The sequence below is a fragment of the Anopheles arabiensis genome, chromosome 3, assembly GCF_016920715.1.
Source record: "Anopheles arabiensis isolate DONGOLA chromosome 3, AaraD3, whole genome shotgun sequence".
Taxonomy (NCBI): domain Eukaryota; kingdom Metazoa; phylum Arthropoda; class Insecta; order Diptera; family Culicidae; genus Anopheles; species Anopheles arabiensis.
Window position 1 is genome coordinate 12,543,797 of NC_053518.1, and position 12,264 is coordinate 12,556,060.

At 47.7% G+C, this 12,264-nt stretch overlaps 1 protein-coding gene across 5 annotated transcripts in view; it reads left to right on the plus strand.

The window, feature by feature from the left end:
• Positions 1 to 12,264, plus strand: part of LOC120903489 — a 154,688-nt gene that overhangs the window by 138,531 nt on the left and 3,893 nt on the right. For all 5 annotated transcript variants that reach the window (XM_040312953.1, XM_040312949.1, XM_040312950.1 and 2 more), the window contains 3 exons: positions 3,804 to 4,480; positions 11,180 to 11,363; positions 11,448 to 12,204. In XM_040312953.1, coding sequence (XP_040168887.1) covers positions 3,804 to 4,480; positions 11,180 to 11,363; positions 11,448 to 12,204 — 1,618 coding nt within the window. The remainder of the gene's footprint in view (positions 1 to 3,803; positions 4,481 to 11,179; positions 11,364 to 11,447; positions 12,205 to 12,264) is intronic.

Consider the following 12,264-nt stretch of genomic DNA (forward strand, 5'->3'; position numbering starts at 1 on the left):
GCTACCAATGGGATATTGGACCTTTCTTAACGATGGGTTGCTCGCTGAGATAAAAATAAATCACTCACAACCACACGTTCGAATTTTCTTCAAACCACTTCTACAAACTGCTGCCCCAAAACACACACAAAAAAGTTTGGCCTTCCCCACAGTTCATTGAATATGTGCTTCATATTAATGGATTTTGATCTGATCCTTCTGTGTCTGCTAGACTTCCGCTTGTGCCGCATCCAAATAATGTGCGTGACCGTCTTCAGGTCGCTACGGCCATCGTGCGATTGAGCTGCGAGTTTGACGTCATCAGTGTCAGTGCGCGGTCGTTTAATATAGATTACATGTCCCAGTGTATGCTTTACTGGCTGTATGACTTACAGCTTCCCTTAATAAACCATGGAAATCAAGTTCCTTTGCTCCCTTTCTACCCCGCTGGATTTCTCGCTCCCTCTTTCTCTATTAACAACGTCTTGTTTGGCTGGAATATTCTTGTCGGCATTTTGCCAAAAACTATCCATCGTTATGGACTTGGAATTCGGTAATGAGTCTACCGAGATATCTCTAGTTCAAGGTTGCAGCTGCAGCTGGTTTTCATTTCCAATAATATTCCGCCGGACGGTATATGTAGTCAATTTTTAAAACACATTTTTGGATCTATAGTGTCCATTAAAGCGAGCAAACAACTCCTACACCGACGCACATCATTTATCAATCATGAATAGCGCGACTTGACGCATTCGTCGACGGTACTCCCTTTCTCCGCTCACGCACCAACTCATCGCAATGATGTTCGCAGTGGCCCCTCAAAACATTAATGTTGCGTGATGACGCCATCGCGAGTTATGAACAACGACGACTCCGGTGGTCAATCGTGCGTTCCGTGTTCGGTTTCGTAGCCGCACTTGCCGGCTGGTGGTGGTCATCCCCGGGGTTGAAAGTATGCTTGAGTGCCCACGGGCTATTTCTCGTGTTGTGGCCACTCGCCGTACGCTGAACAGTGTTTGCCTAATGCCCCCGCGGCCAGAGACTGGCGGAGCATACTTTTGTGTTTTCTTTAGAGTGCACACGAACGTATGAAGTCACATCACTGCGCGGTACTTGGGACGTCCAAAATTGCGCCCAGCAGCGTACATTGTGTGGGTGTGGTAGAGGTTGTAAAGAGTTCAAGTTGATGAAGGTAGGTAAGGGGCAGTTGTAGGTTTGACCAGTGGATTCCTTTTGCTCAAGATCTAGCTCGCACTTCTCAGTGTGCCGATGAATTGGTATGCAGCATGGAAAGTGTCTAACTAATGCTAGCAAAGAGAACGAGGTTAAGAGAGCAACTCTAGTGTGTTAACAAGGATCTTGTTCACGCCTCTGGACGCTCTGGTTGATGCGTTTAAAGTGTTATGGAGAAGCAGTTTTTGATGAATAACGACCAAATCACAGTTTGTTGATGACGGCTGCCGGTGTTGGTGTTGGTGAGATGGGTAGCGAATCGCTAGAGCCCGTAAAGCATAATTGAATGAACAAATTACATCAATTGGTCGTCGCTGGAGCGCTAGAAGCGCTCCTCGGTGTGTTGGATGCGGTGCCATTTGTTTCACTTTATCTTACGCACTTTCTGGCCGCATATTATTGTGCAGCAAGTACTGCTCTTATTACGGTGAAGGTCTTTGCCTTCCATTAAGATGCACTTTCTTTAGTTAGTTTATGTGAAGAGGTAGCAGTTTTCTGGCGCTTCCGACCATTGAAGCTGGTTGGAGATACTTTAACACAGACCATCGCCCTTGTCTCTAATTAGCCTATTGAGGCGCAGTAATGATAGGCCATGGGGCCACCGTAAAGTAGCGGAATGGTGGGTGTCTGGGACCTTATTTAATTGAGTTTTCCTGACCGAGCTGGTGCCTCAAAGACCACTTTGCAATTGGCAGTGAAATGAGGACATCAGACTTCAATGAGCGCGCTTTCATCAGACACATTTAATGGAAAAAGTTACTTACCGAAGATTGTGTCCTCATTTTACCAATAGAATGTAGCTGCTTCTTTAGAAAGTTAGTCCATCCCCACCGTTTTAGGCCAATTGGTTGTCTATCAAGATGTGATCTAATGCTACTCTTTACCGCCCACAATAATTCCATACACACTGTAGGACTGCCATCACGTTTCATGTGAGCTCCTGTGGGGAGGCGGATCGACCCCAGGGGCGCCGCTACTCGATCTAGCAATGTTGCGCTACCGCACGGAAAGCATCGCAGCATGGTCGGAGTTTAGGTCAAGTGGAATCAAGCCATGCCAATCGACACCGATCGCACTAGACCGAGCTACCGTGCAGGCGGCTGTCATTAGCATGGACGTCGCAAAGCATCATAAAGCCATATGTGTGTCAACAGTTGAATTTGATCAGCTACTGGCTCATGGATCTGTTGCAAACTTCCTGTTGAAACGGACCCAGTAAAAAAGAAGAGAGTAACAGAAGAGTGCTCTATACCAGAGGCAGGTCCCAATAATCCACGCTTCACTGGCTACTCACAAAGCAAACAACACACGGCACTGGGTGGTGAGGTAGGAAGGTGCGCACTGCAGCATGAATTTTTAATTCCTATGCTCATTTACATTACATGTGCGTCCACAGGCCAGCAAACACACACACAGCAAGGCAGCAGCCACGGTTGATTGGTTGGATTGATTTTACACCGGCCAAAGAGTCGGGCTTCCGAAAAAGGGCCTCCAGGGGGGGTGGATCCGAGTATGGTTTGATGGGTGGATTTGCACTGGCTAGCTGGCCATCTAGTTCCTGTCACGATCACGGTTTCCCTTTCCAATCGTGTTCGGTTTCACACCTAGCTATTATTTATTACTGCGTGATGTTGCTGTTTCCGGTGTGAAGAAAAATAGCAATAAATTGAATGATCACTCGCTCACTCACGTGCGTAAATCGATTTTAATTACTGTTTTAATGGGAAAGCTGCTAATAATTAACATAACATTTGCATTTGCGGCTGTTTAGATTGCATTAAGTCAATCAAACCATATTTTTCCTCAACAGTACACCCTACACACCATACCAATTCTTCTCTTTCCAAGCCTCCCCAAACAAGGGCAACTAGTGTATGTCGGCATATTGCATGATCGATTCTTTATCGCGATTATGTTTCATAGCTCACCGAGTGGCGGCGTTGTGTTGCCCGACAACTCAAGAATTTATAACCCATTCAATAAACTTAAAGCATGTAATACGCACCCTTGGAGAAACGTATTTGCATTACACGCTGCGGGACCCAAGTGCACACGCCACAAAAAGGCTACTGTTTGGATAAACATTGAACGTCTTACATTTCGCTCGTAACGTCTTATCCTGCTCGATCTTGTCCGAGTGTGGTCGTTGGTGGCGGTGAAACTTGGTATATATTTTTCCTCCCCAAAACCCGAATAAAGCGCACCCAACCGGAACAGGTTGAATGAACACACATGCTGCGCAGTGTTTAAGTGTTTGCTTTCGAGTTTTTCTTTTTCTAGCTAGAAAATTACTACACACACAATCACAAAAACCCCGTACGCGTGAGAGTACTTGAAATATGCAGTTTTTGTTCCGTGTGCGGTGGTAAAGTTCAACTGACCCGAACTGGACGTTTGTTTACATCTAATAAGGCGCTCACATGAGCGCACCGCTAGACTTTAATTATGAATGAGATGAGAATTTATTCTTTATGCGTTGATTTTATAGCGATAGCACCATAAACACAAAGCACTTTAATGTAGGTTTTTCTTTCATTTCTTGGGTATTAAACATGATTTCCCTCTTCTTTCCTGTCTTTTCTCCCTTTCAGATCACAATCGTCTTGCTGGGGCGACGGCGACCACGAAATCGGCTGCCGCGGCGGCCACTGCCGGTACGGTCGCTGGCAGCAACCACTCGCCGAAACCGACGCTGGCCAAATCGACGCTGCTACGGTCGACAAGCGCGGTCCCGACCACGGCGACGAATCATCACGCAACCCCACCACCACCACCATCGCACCTGTCCCACCATCTCCAGCATGCGGTCAATGGAGGCGGCGGCGGCAGCGGCGTGGTGGCCAACAACACGACTACTGCTTCGGCGGCCAGCAACGCAACCGTCAAAGCGATCCAGCGCAACGGCACGATCATACTGGACAAGACCAGCTCCCCGCTGCTAATCTGCGAGGTGGGCGAGCGGGCAAAAGGGGTCGCTGCCGGGGCGAACAGTGCGACCAGCACTCCGGAAGTGCAATCGATACTGACGATACTACCATCCGCCTGCTCGACGCCGCTCGTGGCGACTGCCGGGACGCCGGTGGCGGCAGGAAAGGAACCGAACTGTGATCAACTACACCAGCAGCAGCACCGCAACGGTCGTCACCGTGAAACGGCACCCCATCACAGCGAGAGCAAAGGATCGGAACTGGTCGACCTTGCCATGCTCAGCCATGCCCAGAAGGGTGTGGAAGCGTTGGGAGTTTTAGTACAATACCTAGTTTTTAATGTAAGTAGATGGCAAACGCAGTTTACAGTTTTTCATGCTTCATTTGCTCTGTGCAATATTGTCCCCTTCCATTACCGCAAACGAAACCGCATCAAACGGGAGGTTTAGCTTTGACAAACAGCAACAACATCAACGCAGCAGCGCGAAAAGTGCATAGAGCTGTTGTTGAGCAAACACTCGACCTAACCTAATTCGTTCTACCGTCCAATACAATAAACATCCTGCGGCTGGTGCATCCCGTGATCGCACCACAGCACGGACCCATGTTTGACATTTCCGATTCGACAAGGTATCTCCGGGCGGGATGTATCCGTCCCGACAGGATACGGGGTTGTTATTGTAGCCCGCGCGCGGTCGTTTCCGTGCACAAAAACAACCGGAGCGTTGTGATTGCGCACACATTGGTGAAGTTGTTTACTTTAGCTTCTATCGTCACCGATTGCCAAATGCCCCCGGTGGGCTAGCGGATAGGTACAAATCCAATGATTTATGCTCCAGTTCTTCTTGGTGCGGGGACATGTTGCGGTTGGGCAGCAGGTAGCGCTGGACAAATGCCCTGCAGTTTTGCCACTGTCAACGAATCGCAACATGCATCGAAAGGGGTTTGGTAGCTAATCGGAGCAACACGAAGGAACATGCTGAGTTTGAGGTAGGCAAATGTTGAATCATCGCCAGTGAATTATAATGCTCTCGTTGGCTAGCAACATCCCGGATTTGACTTATGTTTGCAGCGATGATCGCGTCGATTTCGATTACTCATCGATGAAGCTTTCACACATACTGCAGACAAGAGGAGCACAGTTTTGCAGGATGATTGTTACAATAAAGCAAAGGAAAGTAAGGTAAAACGATCTTTCCGAACACGGCTGTGACCCAATTGCTTAACGATCCTCGTTCCCTTCGGACATCGGCAATGACACAGAAAGGATGCATCGGCAATGTGGTGTGCGTAATGCTGCTGCTGTATTGCACCGTGTGCGTGTGAAGCTTTGAACTATATATTACCCTGCGGAGAATGCGTCCACAGCGGCCGACCATTGTTGGCGAGAGGCGAGAGAAATGCGGCAAAAGGTGCGATAAGTGGGCGGGCATTTGCTTAAATATTTTATGTTGCGGACCCGGTACAAAGCAACGGGTCCAGCAAATCATGAAAGCAGCCGTGCCGGTGGTGGAGGTTTATGACATAATATGGTCGCACGGTAACGGCAACGGACAGGTGGTTTTGTCCTGCCAGTTACCTTACCTTATGAGCGTATTTTTCTACGGGGTAGGAAAATAAATGTTTCATTTCTATACTTGCCAAACAGAATTAGTTTCGGTTTAATGTTCACAGGTTTTTTTTTCCTCTATACTACAGTGAACATTTGCTTTGGAACGTGGGGAGTTGAGGATATAGATATAGATATAGGATAAAGACTACAGTTCTCTTGTTAAATTGGGAATTTTCAAATGTAAAGAGAAACGGATTAAATTATTGTAGAATCATAAAATAAAACAGATCAGTTAGATGAATACAGTTCTTCCTTCAATTCATTTATACAAATGGAAGGATCTGACCGATTTTAGATTCTACGCGATCCTGTGCCTCTACAACTAGACTACACGATAGCATACAGTTATGTATCATATGTGTCATGTGTAATTAAAACCAAATTGAGGACTAAGACTAAATGACAAGACCAAAACAGGATGAACCAAAACAATGCTTCAATTAGTTGCCGATACTCGGGGCTGAGGTACTGAAACACATGATGGCGGCACACTTGCTCGATCCGTCTGTCACCTTTCCGCTGACGTTTTGGTCTTCATAAAGAGTACCGCAAGAGATTAATTCAAAATCCACAGTCCCGGGTATCATTAGTGTATTCAAACATCGTGCCGCAGTTATGGCTTTGACTAGATAAGATAAGATAAGATAAGAAACACGTAATAGTTTATCTACTAACTACGAACCCCATACTTGATCCAGTTTCCAGTTGGAAAATCCAGTTTCAGGAGCAAGGTTCCAAGGTTCCAAGTTTCAAGAACGTGATCGACTGATACGAGCAAGTCCTTTCGACGGCGAAGTTCCTATCCTTGCAATCTTGTCACATTACCGTGTGAATTTACAATGTACAAAGCGTACACACCTTTCCCTAAAAGCGACACATTTAGCATTTCAAAACATCCTGTTATTGGCCCATTTTCCCACCGTGAGAACCTGTAGGATACATCAAATTATCGCACCATCCCATTCAACGTGGTAGGTGCATCTAGCGAGCACCGGGAAACCCCCAAAACCGTTGATTGCACTTATCTCATGAATATTTACCAGCTGTTCACACTCTGCCATGACAACGCCACGACATCATCGAAGGGAGAGGCTCGGTTTCTTCCCGTGTAGTAGTATTACGGGTGGTGCACAATTTTTACTGCACACCGCTGCTACTCCATTCCCATTTTTACATTGTTCAATTCCATTTCAAAACCTGTGCAATTATTTGCTCTAAAAATTAGAATAACAAAACCGGATCCCATCATCATCTCCACTCTAGGTGCTCGGTTATGGTGTGTGAAAGTTTTTCCTTCGAGCACACTGGTATAGTGCTGGTTTTCCCCATACGGTGTGTCGTATGAAAATGGTACACTAAAGCGCGGGATGGGTTGTAGACGAGAAATGATTCGTTCAAGTGCAGGTTTGCCTGTGCTTCTCCAGATTCCCGCCTTAGCACACGGGAGTGTTGCAGTTTCCCACCCGTCCAGATCTCTCCAGCGTATGTGTTATAGCCTGATAATGTGTGGCCCGCATGTGATAAAATGCAAATGTGTCATCAGAAGAAAAGACAGCAGCAGCAGCAGTAGTAGTAGTAGCGCTTGCTTGTAGGATGCATGTTGCAATCACCACCGCCGTGCTTGAGAGGCAGATTCCAACGAAAAGAATGGTTCATCAAGTGCAGTCCCGAGCCTCAGCCTTTTGCCTGCACACACACCATCCCGACCGGCATATGCAAATGAGGAGTGTAAAGTAAACCTCTAATAAAATCAATAATTCACAGGTGGTGATACTCTGCACTCTGTGATTCTGTGTGGGAAACTCGGTAAAGGGAAGTTTAGTGAAGGATCCTCCCGCATGGACGAGCGTTATCCAGGCAGAGGGTTATTAAAAATGTAAATTAAATTCGAATGCGAGTGAAATCCGCTTTCCGATGGTTATGGTTTTTGGGAAAGGTGGCAGAACTGGTGGAACTCCGATCTGTATGTATGTCCTTTCCAGGTACAGGCGTTGCATAGACTGTTCGGGAGATTAGGGGCGCTGTTATTTTTTTAGCAGACCGGGTATATTTGATTCGTTACGAGCTTGTGGATCGAACTTGGACAAATGTAAATTTTTTGGGCCACAGATCCAGATTTTCCCTCCCGCAGGGATTCGCAAACCATATGTGAGGCGACACGATATTGGAATATTGGCAGGAAAGTACCGAAAATCATCCTCCTAGCTTAACGCTACAGACAAAAGAACGCTATTTCTTTTGTGTTGTTGAGCAAGCAAAGCTCCTCGGTCCCATTTCACCCATGTGAGGTGGTCATTATTAGGGGAAAAGAATTCGCCCCGAACTCCTCTGAAGTGTCCTCTCGGTTCGGTATGTACTTCACGAGCGCGCGAGTACGTATTGTTGTATGGCGGATGGTTAAGTGGATTTAGTCTTTTCTTCCCGTACGAAAATCCCCCAAATAAAGATCACCCATGACCCGACCCAGGCCCTGGTCCAGTTATGTGAATGCTTTTGGATGGCTCGTTGGTAACGAAAAGGATGCGGCACGGTATGATGGTGGGATATTCCTATTTACCGTGCGGATTATCTGTTCTTAGGTGCTGATAATCTGTGCGTGACCCCCATGGGATGGGACGGCTTGGAGGTGGATGTAAATATGAATTTAAATAATTCGGCAATTTAACATCTTCGTGGAAATTTCCTTCTTTTAGGGAGCGTAATGAGTGCAAGGATCCTTCTTGTAGCCTGGAAATTACGTGTTACGCTTGCTCGCTGTGAAATTGTATGTTAATTTGTACTTTATTTTATACTTCGGATACAACTTACCTGTTGTACCTGTTACTCATGTGCTCATGCTAAGTTTTGTGCTCATCTCTCTAATGAGTTTGATCCTCAGTGTCTGCCACTGATAGTGCCCTCATTTAACTAAATAATTATGTCTCTTCGCTCGAGAGGAAGAATCACCGGCGGTCGTCACATTGCACCAACGAGTTTAAAATGCACAATGCGCTTTGGTTAATAAAATCAGCACCGTTTTTACAACTCTTCCTCCATTGCTCACTGCAGCAGAGTCCATAAAATGGACAGCAAACCACCCGATCGGATACCCCTTTTCAATATTTACCAACTTTATTTGTAACCCGTGCAAACCACCGGTTCTGCCGTATGCTGTAAAAGTGTACATTTCCAAAACCCTTTTTCCCCTTTTTGGAAAGTGTTTGGGAATTTTGGAAAAACCTGCTTCATTCCTTCCTGGTGGTGGTGGTGCTGTATGACGATGTAAGATGAAGGGTGTATTCTACTCACCGCGTGACTGGTTTCGAGCGCAAAGCCCTATCTCTTCTACCGAGTTAACCGATGCAGAAACGCACTTTATTTTTGTTTACTTTGAACAAATTATCATCGTACGTTGTCGATTTATCGATAATACCAACTGCTGGCCCGCGCGTTATCACAAACCCCGATGAGCCATGGGGATGAGCAGGGCTTTGGGCAGCGTGGAATTTGCAAGCACCAGCACCAGCTGATTGTGGACATTTGACGTTTAGTGTACAGAGCGCGCGCTCCCTGTGCCACAGTGACAGTTGATTTGTCGTGGCGTGCTTTGGAGTTGGCTGAAAACAAAACGCAAGCAGGCATGCTTACCGCAGAGAAGATGATCAACGATTCTTTACCGTTCGATTTAGCTAAAGAGCTGCAGTTAGTGTGTGTTATTGTTGTCGTTCTGTGCTGTGTCCTGTGCTACGGAAGATATGCCAAGGGGAGCAAACGCGTGGATCAACGACCTGTTCGGAAGGTAGGGCAGATGATAATTCGCCTTTGCTGGTGTTGTACCTGTTTGCTCCTACACGAAGGGCCAATCTACCCCACGGGTATCCGTGTACCTTGAATGTTTTCTTCTGTTTTTAGCATACAGGCCAATATTCTAAGCAAAAGGTGAATAGAAAAGGAAAGCGAATTTTGGTTGCTCTCGCTCACGGTTTGCCTGGGTAGTTCCGCAGGTAGCGCAGACAGGAAGGATAATATCACTGCATGGGGTAGTCTCGTCATCAGACGCTCTCGCCCAGCCGAAACGTGTCCTTCACCCACTGTGTCCAGACTCGTTTGCTCGTGGAGGGATCAGTCTCGGTTGAACAGTCGCGCTGAACAGACGAACTAATGTGAACACACTCGTCTTGGGAAGGTGTCGAGGTGTGTCGAGACAAATCGTCTTTTGATAGAACTGTGTAAGAGGAATCGAAGGAACCGTGTGTGCAGATAGTGCAATGTGCCTGTGAAGAAGAATAGAGTAGCGGAGCAGTGTGTGTACGGGAGGCGACAACGTCTGTGATCAATTGAGAAGTAGTTAGGGGAGAGTTCTCTTGTGGTTCTGTGGTGACTGTTTGGTTTGGAGTTAGTGACGGTGGTGTGACGACTGTGCCTACTTGATCGTTTGGGGACATCTTGTCAACATGATTGAGTACGATTTAATAGTGGTAAGTGTCGTGAACTAGCTCCAGAAATATGCAGCCTTTACCTCCAGTGTCTTAAGGAACGGTGTAATTGTAAAACAGACTTTTTGGCAAAAGAAAATCCTCATGGACGTTTTCCTGCAGGTCATAAACCCGACCAGCTGGTGTGCAGAAAAAGTGGCATGCAAATTTATTCATAAGCACCTCACAAAAAAAAAAGGTTACACTGAACCGATCGGGACCCCGAAAGCTCATATGCTCATACCTGGCAAAAGTCCTGCCACAAAAAAAAAACAACAACAAAAAAACCGTTACAAACACAATAACGAAAAATGCCCATTTTGGGACAGGGATTATAATCATCGAAAATCAAACGCTTATTTCGCACGCATTTACCATGGTTTTTGGATAATCCCACGGGCACAGGTAACAATCTCCTCTCCCACCTGCAAAAGCGATTTGTCCCTTCTCTTGTACAGGGCTTTTGCTTGGGTTTTGTCGGTGTGAAAAGAGAAATAACGCACACACACTACCGTGATGTTTATTTGATCCCATCTGCACATGATTTCCTGCAAGCTGGTGACAAGCTCGGCAAACGATCTCTGGGGCTGTGTGTTTCTGGGTGCAACGGCGATCGGTTAGTCACGAGTGTAGCAACGCGCGGGTGTAACACAAGACCTGCTCAATCAGCCGGAACGGGAACCTGGCTGGATGAGAGCAACGCAACGACGAAGTTGGTTGCAAAAATTAAGCGTTTTGGTTCGATTGCACTGTGATTGAGTTTTGCGAGTCCGACCATTGCCGAGTTGATCGTCGATCGGTGCGCAAAGGCGAAGGCTTGTGGCTGGCTGATGGTTGTTTGCGTGATGTTTCGAAGGTTCCATTTCTTTTTGGTGCGTTTCGTTTCGTTCTAGTGTCTGAAAATGTGTGCAAACGTTTATCGAAGTGCAATCATGTCTAATTAATGTGTTTTTCTTTTCCCACCTCGGTTACAGTTGGATGCCTTCTCCTGTCCCACGATCAAGGCGGCACACAAGAAGACCTCTGCCGACCTGCTGGAAACCAAGTCCATACTGGACGAGGAGCGCACCAACAGCCAAACGCTGAAGCAGCAGCTGCTAGAAACGACGGAGCGCGAAACAGAGCTGCAGGAGCTGCATCGCTGTGAGCTGAGCAAAGGTAAGGACGAAACGCATCCGCAGTGTGTGTGTGTTTTTATGAGTTATTTTTATTAACAAATTGTGCCTTTTCTTCACTTCGCAGTTGAAACCTGTCTCAGTGAGCAGCAGCGCAGTGCGGACGACCGGATTACCGCACTGGAAGCGCAACTGCTCGCGAAAGAGTCCCACAGCCGCGAGCTGCTGGCGCGCATCGATGGCTACGAGGCGAAGCTGGCCGACCAGGCGGAGCAGCTGGAAAGCGCTCGCGCCCGCGAGCTGGACCTGCTGCAGCGAATCAACGCGCTCAGCTGCACCGAGAACGAGCTGCGCGATAAGGTACACTCCAGCGAGCTGGCCTTCAGCGAGCGGTTGCAGGCGGCGGCCATGCGCGAACGCGACCTCACCGACCAGATCAACGGGCTGCACCGCGAGATGGAGCGGATGCGCCGCGAAACCGAGCGCAAGGAGCGCGAGCTGGAGGAGAAGCTCACGATCACGAAGGATGAGTGTGTGGTGCTGCGGCAGAGCCGGAACGGTTCGGTGGAACCGGCCTGCAGCCAGACCGGCAGTGGTACGGCAGCGGCCAGCAGCGGCAACACGATGAACGTGTCGGGCAATCCGCTGCAGCTGAACCGATCGTCCGGCAACATCAACCACCTGCAGGTGCTGCAGGACGAGGTGGACAGTTTGCGCTGCGTGCTCGACCTGAAGCAGCGCGAAATTTCCGAGCTGCGCAAGCAGACGCAGGAGTACGAGCGGGACGCGAAGGATCTGCCCGGTGCGCTGACGAAAATTTCCGCGCTCGAGTCGCGCATCGAGGATCTGGAGGTGCAGCTGAAGACCAAAACGGAGGAAGAAAAGTAAGTGTTCGAACGGAGAGAGAGAGCGAAGGTGCGCCTTCTTGTTTGCATTTATACTAA